We start from the raw sequence: 20,923 nt of genomic DNA, 5'->3' as shown, positions 1-20,923 counted from the left end.
TCTTCCTGTTCTTTCGAGCTGGTGGTGGTGGTGGTGGGGGGGATTTTATTTAAAGACTCTCTATCTTTCTTTCTGTGTTAATGAAGACCCTCAAAGTGATCCAATGAGAGTTGCAGGCAGTGGTAAGCCAATGAGGAGGTGAGAGCCTGATTCCTGAATGGAGTTCAGCTTGGAAAAGGGGGGGGGGGGGAGGGGGGATAGGGAGCTTCATATTTTAGCCTTGGCCCGTGGAGATTTTAGGGTCCTGTGTGCTGGGAATCCAAAGATAGAGCTTAAGAAAAAAAAGGCTTTTGAAAAACTTACACTTTTTGGCAGTCCGCCATGGTTTCACTTGAGTGGAAAGGAAGATATTTGGGTAAAGTCTCTCTCAGGTAGACGGGCTTCACCTGGGAATCATCCTCTTGATGTGTTCTTAGAGGAACTCTGAGGATGGGCCGGACTTGACGCAGTATCTCTGAGGGAGTGAATGTAAGGAGAGCAGCCACCTCTTTACTGAAGAGTCTTACCAACACAGACACAGACTCCCGCCGCTGCCGGTCCGCTGCCATTGGCTATTGTCCTCCGATGGCTCCTCCGAGCGAGGCACTTTGCGAGAGCCCATTTTAAGAAATCTCCGTGGATCAGCCGCGCTCGCTCCACCGAGAAGACACAAGCCTCCCCCATCCCCGCCGTTCCCTAACCCCCCCCCCCTCCCTCCGCCATCCTCTCCCCCGACGCAACCTCCCACCCCACCCTGCGACTCACAGCGCCCGGCACCAGGCTTCTTAAATGCATCTTTAATTCAGCAACTTTGAAGTGGCACTCCGGCAAATGCACTCAATCAATTATAAATGAAATAATCTCCTTATGATATTAGAGATTTTTAAAGTCTAAGAAATACTGGGAGATTAGGGAGCCCAAATCAGTTTTAGCGGTATCTAAAGTGACAGCAGGAGAATCATTGGAAGGAGCGGGTAGAAACTTAAAATGATTATGTAGATCTGTGTCACTGCCGAATGTTTCTGCAAATCCCTGCTGGATCTACCGCAACGGAGGAAACAGATTATTCCTGGCCTTATTTAAAGGGTTGGAGTTCTTAAGTGGCTTTTTAAAAGGAAACATTCATATATATTTACACATATATTTACAGCTACTCTCTCTCCCTCTCCACGGCTACTCTTGAAGCTGCCCGCCGCCATCTTTTACCCTCTGGGTCAGCCTGCGTTGTCACATGTACATAAAGCTGAAGTCTTAGCTTAAAGCAGCACTGGTGGCTAATTCCTCAAAGATTAGGCTGATTAGATGTGAAGTCATTACATACACGTTTTGCATTAAGGAATTATTGTATCTTGTGATTTAATAAAGTTTGGATGAGGTGAAACTGCTGTTGTTGTTGTTGACTTACTTTATCTTTTTAGTTCTGTATATGCATCAGAAACACTTCTGGAGATCCAAAAGAAGTGCTTGCATATCAAACCTCTTATGCATTTATTTAGTATATTATTTATGTTGTATTAAATCGCACATATCTAACAAAAAAGCGTTCTATTTGGATTGTGTCGGTGCCGCGCATGCGCGCTCTGCTGCGCTGTACAAACCTTGTGTTTAGTTCAACCTATTTCACCCGCAGCGGCTGTTGTGTTTATCCGCTCCCACCATTACTCACAGTGGTAGAAATTAGAACCCAGTGCACATTTCTATCACGCTGGGGTTCATTCATCTTTGATTACACCCTTCAGATGATATAAATTAGGCCTATCCCACACTGTTAGCGTGATGGATTACAGGGGCCGATATGAAACACACTGATCGATACCATCGATCGGTTTGTGTGTTTCAAGGCTATGTGGGAGTGAGCCTGCTCAGCGCTAATAAAGAACTCATTTGTGCCACATTTCAACTTTGCAGGTCTTTTCCACTGAGCTGTGTTTGGTGTAATATCACACACTTCTCATCTACGCAAAGCAAATATAAACGTAAAAGTAAACACTCTCCTTATTCTCATCAGTGCTCATTAATGGAGTTCCAGTTGGAGTGTCCTGCAACTGAAGATGTGCACCACCAAATATCCTCGTTCTCTGCAATTGTTGCTCTCTTCCTCAACCTTCCCAGTGGATCGCTTACACTATCATATCAGGGAAATTCTGTTTATTGTAGCTGAGAAAGCAGAAATCAATGGAGGTCTAACTGTTCCAGAGGGCAGAGGTCATAGAGGTCATGGAAACAAGGTGCCAGCGGGCCTCATCATCACCTCCATAAGTTATCAAGTGAAGCGTTTGGTGAATTGTGGCAGAAAGAACAAAATACAGAGCTGCTTCAATTGCTGAAGGGAATCCTGTTATTTTTTTCTATTTACTCACATGCAGCATGAGCAGGAGGAGTAAGGTGTGGAAAGTAAATGCATGTTTCCAGTGCAGGCCGTGGGAGGCCTTTTGGCTTTTTTCAGCCAGTCCTGCTGACAGTTTGACAGGAGGTGTGTTTGACTGTCCCTCTGAGCAGAAAACAGCTAAACCAGGGGGTTCACATTCATTTTACAAAGAGGAAGAAGAGGTTTTGGGGAGAGGAAAATGAAACAAATACGAGAGCATCAGGAAACCTTTTCAGGCATTTATCAAGCTGAGTGAAAAGGCTCCATATGGACATGGTGCAGGTCAAATGAATAAGCCTTTAAAAATCAATCTCGCCAATTACCGTCTTTCTCACTTGTGAGTGAGTCACGCTCCGCTCGGCACACAATCAAAAGGGGCAGATGCAGCGAGAGGCTGAGGAGGGAGAGGAGTGACAACTTCATGTTTAGGTAATTATCACCACTTCTGGCATGAGCTGAGGGGCCTCTTAACTGCCTCATTGTTGTTGTTAAACAGTTTGCTCTGCTGATTGATGATGAAAAGGGAACATGCACCCACACCTCTCCTGGGACTGTGACATAATGTGTGTGCATCCCCTGTGACCCTGCCAGCTGGGCAGGCTAAACACAACACACACAGGCGGAGATTCTATGGACTACCACAGGGGGCTGGCTATCAATACATTATTCATATCCATCTGACGGGACACACTCCGAGGCCAGACACACACACACACATATTTAAATTCAGCCACTTTATCATATCAGTGGCAGAGCTGAGAAGTCATACATCCCTGTAGATGCTCCGGTCTTTTCCTGCACCGTCATCAGATTTCCCCGGCTCTCCCCTGTGTGTTACCTCCTCATACATATTCATGTGGAGTCAGATCTCCGCCAAAGGGCTCCTCTGCAGGGTGGGGGTGCGGCAGGGACCCCGAGGCAAGGAAAACGCACACAAAACACACACACGCACACACATTAACCATCACAGTCAATCGCAGCATGCAGCATACTGTACTCCTGTTGTGAGTGGGAAAAATGTGTGTAGTTTTGTGGAGCTGTATTTAAAAAAATAAAATAAAAGACTTAATTTTTAATGCAAACATATATTTGCATGAAGAGAGGATCACAAATCAAATGAACAATCAACATTTCCTGCAGAATCAGGCTCACATTAAAGTCTTTTCCTGCAGTATTTGCTTTTCTCATGCCCGCGTTCCAGCTCGGTGGGCAGCTAAGCAGCGCTCATTAGGAACAGATAAATACAGACAGATATCCATCAGCGCTGGCTCTCTTTAACAGGCTCCCGCCGGCCCCCCTGCCGCCGCTGTGTGCTGGAGGGATTATCTAACGAGGAGGCAGCGGCTCTCACTCCTGGGTTCCTCCAGACGGGCAGGACGACCCGATTCTTTGCATGGCCAGTTGGGCCCAGCAAGACTCCTTTCCATCCCCTCTCTCTTTGCTCACCACCTCTCCCTCCCTTATTCGCTGACTCTCATTTGTGGGTGTTTTCCGTTTATACAAATGTCAGTCAGGCTGCTTTTACCCCCAACATTGCAATGTGTTCTTCATTCGGCCCTGTGAGCAGGTATCCAGGTTAAGTGGCCCAACCGCAGCGTCCCTGCGGAGAGCTCGATGCCTGCGGGCCTTCTCACACATTCATTTCTTAAGCACTTATTTCCACACGACGTGCGTTCTCTGCAGAGGCTTCCAGCACACTGTAATTAGAGCCAAATGGCTGGGAGCAGGCCGGCTGATCTGCAGGTATAGCCTCGAAAAATAGGGTATCAACTTTGCTGCCCATTGTTGTCATGCACTATTTAAGGGGAAGGGTCATTTGTGTGAGGTAACAATTCTGGGTTACACAGATTCTACACATATATCTGTAATTATGATGATTTACAGATAAAATGTTAAAGGAAGAGTTTACTGCCTTGCTTGCTGAGAGTTAGATGAGGAGATTGACACCAAAATATCTAAGTATGAAGCTCGAGCCAGGAGTTGGTTAGCTTAGCTTAGCATTAAGATTGAAAACGGCAGGCCTGGCTCTGTCTTAAGAACAAAATTAGCTTTCAGCACTTCTAAAGCTCCCTAATTAACCCTTTGTATGTGTTTTAATTTGTTAAAAAAATAACAGAAGCATTAAAGGATAGGTTGTGGTTTTATCCTCATAAAACCACAACCTATCCTTTTATGCCCACACTGGGGTTGTGTGTGGCACTATTTCTTGGTTGAGTACGGTAACATCCAAAAGTGCATATTTCCCTTCTTTTTTTTTTACTTTGATTATTATGAAGTCAAATGTTGTTTTCTCTCTCTTTTTTATGTTTTTATTATTTGACATTATGATCAGTTTAACAGTTTCCCCCCACAAGTCATACATTTTTGGCCATTGGCCCTTTGCCAGATAGTTTCTGGCTCCTGTATAAATGGTCATGTTTGGGTGCCCGGGTCCTTCTTGGCAGCGGCCAGTCAGTGTGTTAATGCCAGATGTGGCTCTGCTCTGCCCGCCAGCCAAAGCCTTTTTTTAAAAGCTTTTTGCAGAACAAGGTATAAACCCAGATTAAGAAACAACAATAAATCAAACTCGTATGCTCATTTCATAAAAGCTTGACTTAACAGGTCCTGTGAGCTCTGCTCTCGCTGCGATGCAGGTCCGCAACTTATGAGTGAAGTGATGATAATGAAATAAATCGAAGTTTAACCGTAAGAATCAGTCGTGTTTTTGCTCACGCTCGCACACTTGCACTCAACGTTGAGTTTGACTCCATTGCAGCTCATTTATCCGATATTAGGCAGAAAAGGCAGCACTTTCAGAGGTGTTTGAAACAGAGCTTCAGATCAGCAGCCTTTATTCTGATGAGAGACTAAAGAGAAGAGGAGTGACTTAAGCTCCACAGAGCTTCAATTCTCTAAATGTTTGAATCCACATGACCCACAGATGCTTTAAAGCAGATTTAACAACAATAGACAGATGTTGGATGTTGAGAGGTAGGTAGTGCAGGAGGGAGCGGTTATCACACCGGCTGAGCCCACCCCATCCCGTCCTTTTAATCGAGAGAAGACTTAGAGCTGTTTCTAAGTGCTTCTAAATCAGATAAAACAGACGGAGAAAATCAACTTCTCCATGTAAGTGTGCGCTGCTTTGTGAGGCTGATAGGGACCAGAGAGGATTACTTCAGGATGGGAGGCTGGCTTTGGAAGGACTATGAAGATGGGAATATAGACTTTCCTACTTTACAGGATCATTACAGTCAAAGAGTGGATGGAAGCCATTCGAGTGTGCCATGCAAAGATTCTTAAAGGGGAATACAGCTGAATTTCACCCTTTAATACTTTTAATACTTTCTAATACTTCATTTTTTTTAGACTAGTGCGTTCAAGTAAATGTTTCACGCAGGTTTCTGAACACATACATGCAGGTTTACGTGAAAACTGACCTCCGAATTGAACCCATCCCAAGCATTATCAGTCGGCTACTGCACACAGAAAGCAACTTAGGGTTCATTGTCTTGCTAAAACTAAAGGAACAAAAGGTTTCCGGCTGTGTACATTGCATTTATATCAATGTAATGACAACATGTTTACATCTCTGTACAACAGTCTCAATGGTTTCTGGTGTTGGTCTACCAACAAAAAATCAAGTTTATCTTTCTTGAACTGTCGTTATGTAGTGATGTCAAATTGAGAGAAATTCATTGGGACATTAATTTTTTCCATAGACATAGAAGAGATAGAATACATTACAGTTAGAACTGTTTTCTATGAAGGAGTTTTTTTTTTTTTTTCTACACACACCTTTCTCAAATGGAAACCAACAGCCTTCAGACTTTAAGACTATCTTGCATTATAATCGTTAAGTGGTCTTTATTGGTTTATCTCTCTTTGTTTTTAATTTATCAATTATCTAAACATCTTGTTTGGGTTTAGTTTTTCTTCCTGCCTTTGTGTGTTTCCCGCCTCTTTGATTATCCACACCTGTCCTCAGCTACTCACCTGCCCCTAGTCTATGCTGTTCATATGCTCCCTGGTTTTCCCTGTTTTCCTGCATGATAGTTTTTGTTCATCGCTTTCATTAGTTTCTGGTATTTGGACCTTTTGTTTCGTCTACTGGTCTTTGGATCTATGCCTTCTCCTTGCATATTATTGTTTGATGGACTGTGTATGACTATCTGCTCCCACTAAAGACCTTTTTTTTCTCTTTCTTTTTTACTTGTGTTTTGTGTCTCTGTTCAACCCTCTCTCATGTTTGCCAGCAGCAAGTTTGCTTAGCTTAGCACAAATACTTAGAACAGGGGGGAAACAGCTAAAAGTTGATATTCCATCCAATTATAGGGTCATGGGGCGCTGGAGCCAATCCCAGCTGACATTGGGCGAAGGCAGGGTTCAGCCTGGACAGGTCGCCAGTTTATGGGCACATATAGAGACAGAAAACTATTCACTCGCACATCCACATGTATACGGACAATTTAGAGCCTCCAATTAACCTAAGCTGCATGTCTTTGGACTGTAGGAGGGAACCATTCAGTGTGAAAGAATGAATGTCTCGTTAGCATGTAGCACTGACACTTAAAACATTTAACTAGAATCTTTACATCCATAGTATTGTTTTTAGTTATTTTCTTCCTGAGCACACAAAGCAGTATAAAGGACTAAGAGCCATCAAAGAAGCAAAGAAAACCAGACTGAGCTCGTCTGTGTTGTGCTGTGTGACTGACTCGGCTGCAGGTTACAGATAGGCCCCGCCCTTTCCCTGGGTGATAGTTAATTACCCTGGATAAATCCAATGGCAATTTGTCAGGCTGTTCCAGTATGCCCCCCCACCGAAAACCAACCACTTCCCTCCTCTCTTCTTCCTCGTTCTAAGCTCATGTAATGAATCACTAATCACTCGGTCCCTGACGAGCATCCCCAGCCTATTATCTCTTAATTACCCCATTCAGGAGGCACCGACACAGGCCAGCAGAGGGCGTGCTGTCAAACCAATATTTAGACAAATACATGATGCTAATCGATCAGTTTGAGCTCCGTGATGTTATATTTCAAAAGCCTGGACTTTGTTGTGTATGGATGACAGTGTATTTACTGCCAGGTGGTGAATTATGTATGTCCCCCCGTGTTTCTGTCCATTTACCTGAGAGGTTGAGCGAGACTTTGAAAGCCCCCCGGCTGTGCTGTTTTATGTACATAGAGCCAGAACGAACTGGCTTGTTCTCAATCTCTGCTCGGCTCTCTGACCGCCGGCCTCCAAATGGTCCTCCTGTGGAGCATTTGGACTGTGGCATAAAATGGAGCCTCTAACTCACACTCGAGTCATTTGCAGATGCAACACTTGGGATTTGAAGCGAGTTGCTACAGAGCAAAGATAGAAATTGGAATTGGCAGCAGACATGAAATGGGGTCAGGGGATTTGTCCTCTGGAACATACACACACACACTGAACATGTGAGGTACAGGGACCTCTACTTCACGAAGGGGGTCTGTTCAAACAATGGTGCCGCAGATGAACGGCAGCTCACAAAGTCTCAGGAACAGACTTCGAATAAAAAGCCTAATTTGTAGCTGTCACTCCGTGTCTTTTGAAGAATTCCCACACATAAAGTTAAAAGGATTCTTGCTGGGTCATCTCGAAGGTAACTGTGGTCAGGGTCACACAGTCGGTGTGATGGAGCAGATTTTCAAAGCCGTTTGTAAGGAGGGAAAGAAAAATTCCCATACTCCCTTTTCCCTGTCTGAGAAAAGAGTGAAGAATAGGTTCAAGATCACACAGTTGTCGCTTGTTTACATCAACCCAGCAAACCAAGAGCAATTTTTATAGCTTCCAAAACTGACAGGTGCCCCCTGCCAAGTCCTCTTAATAGTTAAGGTTTTTGAATTTAATCTCACTAATTTCGACATATCCCTCTAAGGATCTTGAAGCTTAACTTCAGAAAAGAAAAAAGACCCTGTACGGCCCTTTTTGGAATCCTGGTGTCCGTTTTTTGTCAATCCTTTAGTGAAAGCCTGTCAAAAATGGTTAGCTTCTCCAGTGAAACTACTTCTTTGCATCTTAGCTCGCGGTCTTGCCCTGTGTCTGCACAATTTCTTTCTATCCTCTTGTTTCTCTCCTTTTGTTTAGATAAAGCGAGGGATTAGGAAAGATTTGCCCCCATAAAGTAGTGGTTTGATGGGCTTTTATCCCACCATGTTGCTAAAGCTGTGTAGCCCCTGGATTAGGCCCTGACAATAGGAACCCTTGTGCTGGGCCGCAGCCTGAGGGGCACAACCAAAGACCGGCTCTGAGAAAGAGGGAGGAAACAAACCTGCCAACCTCGATATGTCAAGTCTGCTAGAGAAACCGTTCAGAAGAGCGGCCCGGGCTGCAGCATGGTGCGCCGCCTCAACAGGATCATGCGAGGAGAAACAATAGTGAAAGTGAATTAGAGTTCTGTGTCCCCCAATAATTACATTCTTACATAACAACACCATTTTTTTCCAAGGTGCTTATGTGAAAAGTGTTATATTTTTAAAGTATCTTTACAGATCTTGGGGAAGTACAAATACTTTTGTGAAAAAAGTTGTAGAAAGCCTTTTGTCTCTGATAAATGTCCTCAAGTGATGTCACTTGAGTCAGCATCATACTGTGCATAAGAAGTTGTCGTTGTCACCGTGACTGAACCCATTGGTTTGTGGACTTTGAAGCATCGAGTTTGGCATTTTGGCCTGTCGCCATCTTGTTTTTTGGGAACCAGAAGCAACACGAGAGGGTGGAGCTAAGTAACAGAACGCTGAATATTCATTTTTTAGGTTACCAAAATGTTAGCTCACTCACATGAACTGAGAACACATTGTAAAACGGTTAAAGTTGTAAGACGAAAAACACAGACATGAAACCGAACAACGTTGTGGTAGCGACCGATAAATCATAAGGTAGCTACACCCCAAAGTATACTCTGCTTAATGGTCTATTTTACTCTAAATGGGGCAATAATGTACAACATTAACATCATGCTGAATTGAAGAATACTTCAAACTAGGGATTGAGACCATAAACTCATGTTTAAAATGTTTACTGGGGTAATAAATCAAGTGAGAAGGAAAGTCATTACTTCTATTCAACACTTGTTTTTGCAACCGGAGGAGTCGCCCCCTGCTGGCTATTAGAAAGAATGCAAGTTTAAAGCACTTCCACATTGATCCTGACTTTTCAGAACCAAAAGTTCTGAAGCGACTGAAAACAAAATGGTTGAAAATGGAGAAGTGAGCCTACCAGACCTCCTCATGCACATGCAGCTAATATTAGACATATACTTGACGGGTGGCTCCATATAATATAGATTTGTGTCTGCTGGATGTCTACACAAGTGTTTCTAATTAAAATGTGTAACTTTAACTTCGTACTGGTTTCTTGTGTTGCATGCAACTCCACAACAGCCTCACGTTTGTCTGTTTAATGTTTACGTTGTCACAACAGTCTTCATCATTTTCCTTTGGTTATAAAGAATGAAAAATTACAACTTTAGTGTTTTTAACAGACGTCCAGCAAATGAATGTGAGATTGATGGCAAAAAATAGTCTGGAGCTACAGATTTGTCCATTTCAATCAGGTAGCCAGCACATATGAGGAAAGTCTTTAAGGTGAAGGCCCGGCTAACACGCAGCTGACGACTGCTAATGGCAAGTTGCTTTGTTACTCCAGTCACACAAGTCCCAAGGAAGCAGTCAATTCTAAACCATTCATCAAAATGATTAATTTCACCCAAATGAGCACAAGCAAACCTTGACTAAGAGCATGTGCAGGCCAGAGCTGCTGGATTGAAACCAAATATATTCATGAAGTTAAAGAAAACCTAATGATGAAAGGTAATGGGCTCTGAAGGCTGAAGGCATCAACTTTCTCCTCGATTTGATGAAAGATGCCACTTGGAAATATTGGGAGCCATTTGAGGGGTAAAATTACAAACATTCATGCGTTATAAACCTGATTAAAAACTGAACATGATTTATAAATCGCTGCGGCTTTCTCGGCTGAGCTTTGATTCAGGCAGCCAAAGTCCTGATGCAGGGATAAAAGTTTGGAGATTCAGAAAGCAGGCGGGAGGATGATTGAGAGCAAAGACGATAACTCAGATCTGAGGAGAGGCTTTAACACGATAAAGCCTGAACGCAGCCAGAGTGCAGAGAACAATGAGCGCAGCTACGAAATCCGCAGAAATCTGAGATGAATTTGGGGTTTAGAAAGTTAGCCTGCAGCGAGTTGCTGAGATCCTGGAGGTGATCGGGATGGAAATGGTAAATAAAGAGAGGGGGACATTTTCATCATGATCAGGCCTCAAAAACCACCAAATACTGTTCTGCAAAATAAAACATCTGGATACTGCTTGTGCTTTTTAAAGTCAAAAGAACTGCACAGATTGGTCGATTAATCGATTGACAGAAAATGTATCTCAATTTTTATTATCAATTAATGGTTTGCCTTTTTTTCAAGTTTACCCAAAGTTTGCTGCTCTCTGTTTTATAGCAACAGTATCTTTTGGTTTTTGGACCAAAACAAGATATTTGTTGATTTCACCATTCGTTTTTGGAAGTTTTGGTGGATATTTGTTGGTATTTTCTTCCATTTGATAAAAAAAAAGATTGATAGAGAAAGTAATGGTCCAATAAAGTGATTATGGAAAAATACAATTATCAGTTGGAGCAACACAATACACTCAATTACTCAATATAACTTCAAGTAGACAATTTAGAATACTTTTAGAAAAATTGGAATTTATACTTCTAGATCACATACACCGGTTTAAGACTTGTATCTAACAAAAAAAGTGTGCGAATTCAGAAGAAAGAAAAAAAGTACAATGTGTGTAAATGTTCACTGTCCCCTCCGTGGCCGGGCTGCTGCTCCACTGGCCTAATATCATCCTGATGGCCTCCTGACATTAAAGCCCTCAGCACGCTGGACATTAGCCCGCATTAAGTTCCTATAAAAGCTGATTTGAGGAGGAGCAGCTGAGAGGAATTCCTTCTCGCTTTAATTGCTTTAGAAACGCTTCTCACAAAGAGACACTGGCCAGATTTACCTCCAGTTTAAGTTCTTATTTCCATCGGTTCACAAGTTAATCCGATTTTTTTCTCCTCAACGCCGGAGAATGGTCTGCACTTATACTGACAACAAAAACAAACACGAGCTCGAAATAATACAAATACAAATAAATATTAATATTGATGGCTGTAATTTGCTCACTCGTTTTTTTCATTAAAAAAAATAAACATCCACATCCGCGCACCTGTTGCGTAAAAACGTCCACTAAGATCATTTATTTATTTATTTTTTCTTCATATTTTGGATTTTTAGAGTTATTGAAAGAGGTAATTAAAACAGAAAGCAGAGTGAGGACAATACTTGAACTCTTTAAAGTGAACTTAAAAGAGTATCAGGTTTTCTTCTCACGCTGTTTATCAGGAGTCTAAAGTTCTGCAATTGAATGCGGCCAAAGATCAAATTGAGTTTAGGATTTTACCCCCCCTCCCTTTACCCTTTCTCTCTCCCTCTCAGAGAAAACTCAACAAAATATGCAAGCTTTACATTAAAAGGCTACTTTTCGCTGCCCTTAATTCCAGCCTAAACGGGTTTTCTTCGGGAGAAGAAATCTTTTCTAAAAACCTTGAAGAAGAGAGGGGCATTATTGTTTTAATCCTCTTACCAGCAGTCATTTTAAGACATTTTTTTGGAGGGTGAAATGGCGTCTTGTCTACCCAATCCCACCCTAAATCCCTCGGGGCCGGGGAGCTGGAGGCAGCAGTGTGGAGCCCAGCCTGCATCTCTGCACCTCCGCGTCATCCCACTAACACAGGCACGACGAGGCAGCGGGGAAATAAAATTAAAGCCCGGAATTAACCTGAAAGTCACGAGCACAAGTCACTGCAAACGAGAGGCGCAAGCCGCTACTTACTATTTGCATATCATTTAATTAAGACCTGTGTTACAGAAACACGTTTTTTTCTGTTGAACTCGAGCGTTTTTTTTAGTTGAAGTTTCATTATTTTGAAAAGCTCACAATTCGTATCGATGAAGCACATGTTCACTTCGAGGAGGATTCTTCTTCTGATTATTGTTTCTTTCCTTTTTCCTCATTTTAGTATTGTGACATATGTAATGGTTGTTTAGGCCTAACATGTATAAAATCATTAGGCTATAAGCCTGAACCCAATGTCCATTTTAGTGTTTATTAACTGTTTAATGATACTATGAAATCCATTTTAAATTGGTTAAAATAATTAGGATTTTGTGTTAAATATTTGTAATTAAAAGAAGATAAAAGGAAAACAGAAGTGCAGTCTGCCCTTTGACCTCAGTTTTAGCTGCTTTTGAGCAGCATATTACAACCTGTGATATAACAAATATGAAGTAATACAAATCATCGCAAATGTTGCATAACTCGGAATACCTTAAAATGCACCTTGTCATGCGGATATTTGTCCCAATCAACGTTAAAGTATTCCGATATTGATCTATTTAGGTCAGTCTGCATTACCCAAAAACTTAAACAATATAATTATAATCGCCTCAAAAAATAACAGCATTGAGCTTAATAACAATAATTAGAATAATTGAGAATTTTGGCAGAAACATCCTTGCGTACAAAATATAAAACACAATACATTTATCTTTTTTCTCTCTCTCTTCCAAAAACAACAGCAGAAAAGTCGGCACCTCGCATGCAGAATAATCATCTCTGAAGTGAGGAGGAGGAGGAGGAGGAGGAGGAGGAGGAGGAGGAGGAGGAGGAGGAGGAGGAGGAGAAGGAGGGTGGATAGTGCAGGGTGGAGGAAGGAAAGCGACGTGATAGGCTGAGAGCAGCAGCGCGTGCGCGTCCCGGTGACCCCTCCCGGAGCGCTTTAAAGGCCGGTAGATGGCAGCTCAGCATCCTCCCACATCCACACAGAGGCGAGCCGGAGCGCGGAGCGGACCGAGCGGGATATTCTCAGGATAACAGAGGGACGTGAACAACTCAACCACCGCCAGCGGATTTTAGAGAAGAAGATTTGAAGAGGAGGGGGGACATAATTCGGCTGCCGGTGGAGATATTTCACTTCAGACGCAGAGAGGAGAGAGGTAAGAAGTTTACAGACTCGAAAGTTGGCGATGCTCGGATTCCTGAATTAGTTCAGCAGCCGAACAACTCTCACTTTAGATTGCCTTCTTCTTCTTATTTCATTTTGTATTTTTCTTGTTTTTTAACTTGCAAATGTATGTGTTTTAATATTGCGGACTTTTGCTTTCCGAACTGCATCATGTGTTGGACAAAAGCGGTTTCAAAAGTGCAGTCCGTGGACCTGCCGAGGACCGCAACACAACTAGTGACACAATACCAACGACTTTCTTTTGCTCAATTAATCGATTCAAAGTGTAAAGTATTTTGTATACGCAAGGATGTTTCTGCCAAAATTGGCAATTATTCTATCTGTTCAAATTGATCAATCCACAGTTCTAAGTCTGTAAATTGCATTTGACAAATAGGCCAAAATTCTTATTTGGGACTTGTTTTTTTGTCACAGGTTGTTAATTGGCTAAGCAATATGTTAATGATACCCATTAATTTCCTGTGTCGTTTAAGTTTCTGAATGCTTGCTGAATTGCCGAGATGCATACAGAGCTCCGGCCCCGAGGCAATCTTTAGTAAACGCTGTATAACTCATAAATCCACGGCAATTTGCATAATTAGGTTTAAATCAGAGCCCGAGGCTACGTGACATTGTCCTGAAAGAAGAGCATGTATGTTGAATTTATAAGCTGCAGATTAAAAAAATCGAACAGAATACACGAATGCAGCCAGAGGGCTGATTCAGTAAAAAATATAATGCAATGAAAGTCGCATAAAGAAATGTTATTGCATTAGTCACACTGCAGAGTAACACACGCACGCGCGCGCTGGCCCATCTTTCACGTGTCAGTCCTGATGATACATTAATAGCTTTGTATAGTTGGAACCTATTTGCTCTCATCAGGCAGGAGCCCCGTCACACGTCTCCGGCAGCCTGCGGGCTCTGGAACTGACCTGAGACCCGCAGATTGAAATAAACGGCCCTCCGCTCGAGTCAAACTCCGAGGCGCAAAGTAAATATGTTGGCGCTAATTCGGCGGGTCCATTAGCGGCGGCAGCATGGATTTATAATTACAACTCTACACTGAACATTTAGTTTGATCGTGAAATAAAACAATGGACAGAATTCATTTCATTGGTCTGATTTGTTTTGTGTGGACGGGGGAAAAAATGTCAGCCCCATTTTTTTTACCCTCCTTTACAAATTGGCATAGTATTATTATTAAAATTACCATTATTATTAATATTATTATTATAATGATTTTATCATATAGTGGGGAACTTTTTTTTTACATTTGTACATTTAATCAGCACAAGTACCACTTTATCAGCACGGATTTAATGTTTCCTAAAATGAGCATGTTAAAATAACAACAACAAAGGACATCATGAAGAAAAATAATGCAAAAAGTAGATTAGCATGTAAAAAAAAAATTATGCATATTTTTTTTCTTTACTGTTGTAATATAGGCAAATGTTGCATTTTATTTAGGGTAATTAGGCATTCATTATATATATATATATATATATATATATATATATATATATATATATATATATATATATATATATATATATATATATATATATATATATATATATATATATATATATATTGTATTTTTCCTTGCTGGATGGAACCGACTCAGCTCTTCTATCTTGAAAGAATTGGTTGCGATGTGGATTAAAAAAACGTTCTTTTTTTTTTCTTTGATCAAAAGGTAAGGTTTTTGTAAAACGTTTCAAACCAATATATCATATTTTTTTTCCCGAAGGCTTTAAATGCCGCTTAAGTTTCCCAAAAAAAACTTTCCAAGAATGTTCCGTGTCTTTTTGCTTAACAATGATGTAACTGGATCTAACAACACACACGAACGCTCTCAGCTAAATTCTTCATCTCTTTGAAATCATTAGAAGTCCCTCGTATTTATCTGCTCACTTATTCTTTGATACAATGATGGAATATTTTTTCTTTAACTCTTGTATTTTACCTGTTGCCATTTCTGCATTTCTGCCATTCTAACATACGTCATAATACAACGTGTTCGCTTGTTAAAAACACCCATGAGCAGACTGGCCTGTTTAAAGAGGCCCGTTACTCACAGCCGTCCTTCCTCCCTGCAGACAGCTCGCCAGCCATGCAGCACTACGGGGTGAACGGCTACTCGCTCCACGCGATGAATTCCCTGAGCGCCATGTACAACCTCCACCAGCAGGCGGCGCAACAGGCCCAGCACGCGCCTGACTACAGGCCCTCAGTGCACGCCCTCACTCTCGCAGAGAGACTGGCTGGTAAGAATCAGTTGCTCATTTTGTTGCTCAATTTCATCGAATGACATTCAAGATCCCCATCTATTTTGAACACAAATTGTAAAGTGTTGATCCCCTCTGGGTGCTCAAACGACCTTTTCACCTGTTCCTCAATTAAACTGGTCATGTTTCTTGTTTCTCAACGGCTGCACATTTCAAGACATTATCCTTGAGGCCCGGTATGGCTCCCAGCACCGAAAGCAGCGGCGCAGTCGGACAGCCTTCACCGCCCAGCAGCTGGAGGCCCTGGAGAAAACCTTCCAGAAGACCCACTACCCCGATGTGGTGATGCGAGAGCGTCTGGCCATGTGCACCAACCTGCCCGAGGCCCGCGTCCAGGTGAGAACCTTTCAGAGCCCGTTGCTCTCTGAGATGCTCAGCTTGACGACTTAAAGGTCACCTTGCATCATTAAAAGTGATAACGGACAGGCGAGGTTGTGGTGACCTTTAAACACCATGGAACCAATTTTGGCTCTAGACTTTTTCCCTGTGTTTGAGTCGTCGTAGGAACCCCCAAATGAATTCCAATACTTGTATGTATTTGTTCAGCAAAGTCTTGGGAAAAAAATGTATATCTGCAAAAAAAAAAAAAATCACTTTTAAAAGATATTTTGATCATAACTATGAACATCCAGCACAATATGAGCAAGATTTCCCAAAAATGCCTCCTCGAGCGGTCACCGAGTTTTACAAACTGTATTATGGTGCCCTAACAACAGCCTACATAATAATAAGACACCTTTTTGGAAAGAGTAGGACCTAAAGAATCAGAATCACAAATCATAATAGAACACAGCATTTGGGTGTTCCAAGGAGTTTCAGTCAAAAAACTGTGTCGTTCGGTTCAAAAATGGAGTTTACATAAGTAATTAAACTTAATGGTTACCTTAATTATGTTTTACACCAGATGTATCTTCTCACAAGGGTTGTGGTATTGTAGCAATTTAAATGAAGTTAAACAACGATGTGGTTCTGGATGTGTTTTTTTTTTTGTGTTGATGTTTTTTGTCTGATAATAGGCGCATGCAGGGGGATTTTCGCACACTGTTTTTAAAGGGTTTAAAGGCCTTTGACTCAAGCCCTGATCTGTCTGTGCATCTGTATCCTGCAGGTCTGGTTCAAGAACCGTCGGGCCAAGTTCCGTAAGAAGCAGCGCAGCCTGCAGAAGGAGCAGCTCCAGAAACAGAAGGAGGCGTCCGGAGCTGCAGAGGGCTCCACAGAGGACTCCAAGACCGACCCCAACGCCGCCGCCGCCACCAACACCACCACCGCCGCCACCACCACCACAACCACCACCGCCTCCCTGGTACCCGAGGCCCGCACTCCTCCCCCTCCCGCCTCCTCCTCATCCTGTCACTCAGAGACGGAGAGGCAGGCGGCCGCTCGGCCCCAGCCTGGAGAGATGAGCGTGGAAGTCAACGTCACCTCCCCCGAGCCGTCGGACAGCGAGTCAGCAGCAGAGGATAACGCTGACAGAGAGGAGGACGAAATGAGAGGGGAGGCCGGGATGAAGATGAGGGAGGAGACGCACAGGGAGAGGGGAGCGCAGCCGGGGAGCAGCTCCCCGCCCTGCAGACAGCTGAGCCCCACAGCAGGTAAAAAGACCGCTGACTCATGAATGCACCTGCTTTTTTCTTTTATATTCTAATTATATGCCATATTTAACACTTTGAAAACCCATCTATTTTTAGGCCTCTGCTCGAAAATTGCATACCCAAACTAAAAAAGGTGTAAATATGCAACCACTAGGGTTATTTTAATAATTTTGGTGTTATAATACATGTGAGATTTTGTTCAGATGTGTAAATATCAGTCTATATGTTACTGGTTAGGAGTAAATGAAGATGACACAGCAACAATGAAAAGGTTTCAGGTCCACTTTCAGGATGATTATTTCTTTGAAATGATGCAGCTGTAAGGTCCAACTCTAAACCAAATCATAGCACAATGTGAACATTCTCTCTGCATCATTCAGCCGAGATCTGTCACAAAATCTGTGGCATTTGAATTTTCTCCTGTACCAAACCATATATTTCACTTGTATATTACTTATGGTGTTCAATACATTCAAATACAGCAGTTTGGGGCTTTTTTTCTTCATAAAACAAGCTATGATTTACAGTTTTATATAACAATCGCTCAGTCTGCCTGGGATTGGTTTTGATTATGAAGATGGTTTTACTGAATTGGTATGTAAAGCACACAAAAACAGGACATGTCAGCATGTGATGAAACATATTGACATCCTCCTCTCTTCCTGTCTCTCAGACTCCCCCCTGAGCTCCCCCTCAATGGCGTCCTCCAGCAGCGTGACCGGCGGTTTGGCGCCGGGCAACTCCTACGCCTCATCTCCTCTCAGCCTCTTCCGGCTGCAGGAGCAGTTTCGCCAGCACATGGCGGCCACCAGCAACATGGTGCACTACCCGTCCTTTGAAATGAGCACGCCGCCCTCTCTGCCCTACCTGGGCATGAACGTCAACATGCCGTCCCCGCTGAGCTCAATGCCCTGCCAGTCCTACTACCAGAGCCTGTCGCAGGCCCAGCAGGTATGGAACAGCCCGCTGATGCAGGCGCCACCGGGCAGCCTCTCCGGAAGCCTCAACAGCAAGACCACCAGCATAGAGAACCTGCGTCTGAGGGCCAAGCAGCACGCAGCCTCACTGGGATTGGACACGATGCCCAACTGAAGCTGCTCGGCCAAAGTGTTCGCCCTCCAGTCAGGGCCGTACCTATGAGTTATGGGCCATGTCCAGTGGAGGTGACTCTGGGCCTCCTCTTCACTTTCCTCTTGACCCCTCATCACTGTCAACTGTGTGTATCCGTCCAAAGCGCAGACTCATCTCCAAAAACTCATTTAGCTACTGGCTGCTACCCAATTGGCTAACATTACAATCATTCTCAAGTCCTCTGTTGAAAATCTTTCCAAATTTCTGCTTGTTCTTCTGGCAGTTTTCTAGATTTCAAAAAAACCTAATGTCAAAAAGCAGAGCAGTGTGACAAACAATTGAAGAATATTTCAGTTTGCCCCTTCACCTCACCATGTGGGCATGCAGCTCACTGCTGGGAGCACAACATGAAGAAGAGCTCTGAACTCAATGAACTTAATGAAAAAATAAATAACTGGACTGCAGTTGTGACTGAACAGTACTTTTTGCCTGTGGATCTTCGCTTGTATTCGATTCCTCCGGTTCACCAACACAAGCTAACTCTGCTAGCTGCTCAGTGATTCCAGCCTCCTCTGTGAAGTCCGGGAAGAAAGTTTTGAACCACAGAGCTGACTCCACGACAGATATAAGATATTAAAATGTTCTATAATTCAACCCTCTGAATGTGAACTATGCATGCGTGCACCCCTCTGAAGCATGGCTTACGGCCGCGAAGCACAGAATGAAGTCGCATCTGACCAGAAGTAAAGCTCAGATCAATATAATCCCCCACCGACTGTATTTCTGTGTAGATGACACATGACTCTCCTTGTTTAAAGTTACAGCACTCAGCAGAATCCATTGAGCGGTGTAAATATCCTTCAGTGTTCGCCTGCATCTGCCTGGCTAAAGAGTAACTCCATGTCTTCTTTTGTGTGAAGGAGGCCAGAGGAAACGTTTGGTGTATTTTGCAATTGTGGCTTTAAACAAAGGACCTAGAGCAGCAATGACGCAAGGGAGGATCTGCAGAAGAGGCACAGCGACAAATAAATATGAACCCGGCCGACATATTCTTTTGTTAACTCGGGTGCCAGAATGAACTCGACCACTTTTTCTGGGCCACTGGTTTCAGCAGAAAGATGCACAGGCCCATTCTCTATGTATTATATCACTGTAGATTTAAGACATGTATTTCTCAATTGTTTAAAATGTAAGTAATTTATCTGTTTAATGCAAGGGAATAAATCACACATAAGAATGACTCATTTTCTCAATTTCATCGGTTGGAAATATATGATTAAAATATTTGCTTATACTGAATCGCATTGCGTCGTTTGGACATTTTCCAAATCTGTATTCTAAAACAATGACTCAAGAAATTCACACAGAGGAAAAGAAAATGTCTGTTATTAAAAATATATATAGCAACCGTTCTTGCATGAAAGTCCTACGTTTGGATATTTAGGTTGAATTAAAAAACACATTTTCTCATTATAAGTTTATTATTAACAGACATTTGTGTGTATATCTGAATCTTTGGAACATTGTCAGCTAACAGGTGAGTCAGAAGAACACCAGGCAAGATCATCTCAGGAATAATCACATCGCAGGACATCCAAACATGTGAACAGGCACAAAAACATGCACTCACGGAAAGCTCTAAAAAAAAAAAAAAACATTGAAAAACATGTTCTAAAAGTTTCTCCAGTGACAGGAAGTTTGCAACAAGAGAGGGATTAGTTGAGGTGCAGAATCCAGCTCCTCTTCCTGGATGGCTGACAGCGCCGAGAGGGACCGACAGGAAACTAAACCTTTATGAACAGTTTAGATTTCCACACACATATTACCTTCAACCCTTTATAGTAAAAAAATTAAGTTTGGTTAACATGTTCCACTGAAGACACCTTGATGAACCGTAAATAATGTAGACACAGGAGGTCTACCATGCTGGATGCTGAGGTTTACACACCACATAGGGGAGAAGCTGCCACTTGTTCACTCAGTGCAGGATAACTAATCCTAAATGAAATGACTGAAGCACAGTGTCAGGCTCTAAAGAGTCTCCAATCCACCACCCACCCACCCTTCTCTCTCTCTCTCTCTCTCTCCCTCCCTCTCTCTCTCTCTCTCTGCAGCGCCCCTCTTCCCCCACCCTGTCAGCCGAGGTTTGGCTGCACCGAAACAGAATGCTTTGCCATAAGAAGATTACCTTCGGTTGGGATATCGATGGATTAAGTAAGAATAGAATGAGATAAAATGGGACTGAAAGGGTTCCTGGAGTCAGCGAAGTTCAGACACCTGTTTTTTTTTTTTCCTGGTCTTTTCCCGCTTTCTCGCTCCATGACCGTAAAGATTATATCACTGTCTTACAGGAGAAAAGGAGGTGAGAGGGGTGGGTGGTTTCGGATGGGGCAGGTTACAGTGCATACACATCATTTCAGAGCTGCAAAGACGCCCTCGGGCCTTCTCTTTTTTTTTCTCAAGCATACTAAATATGTGGTCAATTTGTCATGAGCGTCTTGGTTGTGTGTGCTCGGAAAGATCATATTGGTGTAAGGTAA

At 42.8% G+C, this 20,923-nt stretch overlaps 1 protein-coding gene across 1 annotated transcript; it reads left to right on the top strand.

The window, feature by feature from the left end:
• Positions 1 to 15,545: 15,545 nt before the first annotated feature.
• On the top strand, positions 15,546 to 18,404 carry LOC306738617 (diencephalon/mesencephalon homeobox protein 1-A-like; the record flags this gene model as incomplete). The annotated part of the gene is made up of 4 exons (XM_079220494.1): positions 15,546 to 15,699; positions 15,878 to 16,056; positions 16,829 to 17,312; positions 17,986 to 18,404. The coding sequence occupies 4 exons, from the start codon at positions 15,546 to 15,548 to the stop codon at positions 18,402 to 18,404; spliced, it is 1,236 nt and encodes a 411-aa protein (XP_079076620.1).
• Positions 18,405 to 20,923: the final 2,519 nt, after the last annotated feature.

The sequence above is a fragment of the Taurulus bubalis genome (assembly GCF_910589615.1).
Source record: "Taurulus bubalis genome assembly, chromosome: 7".
Classification (NCBI taxonomy): Eukaryota; Metazoa; Chordata; class Actinopteri; order Perciformes; family Cottidae; genus Taurulus; species Taurulus bubalis.
Note: the sequence above shows the minus strand (reverse complement) of the source record. Positions and strands in the feature narration are given on the sequence as shown.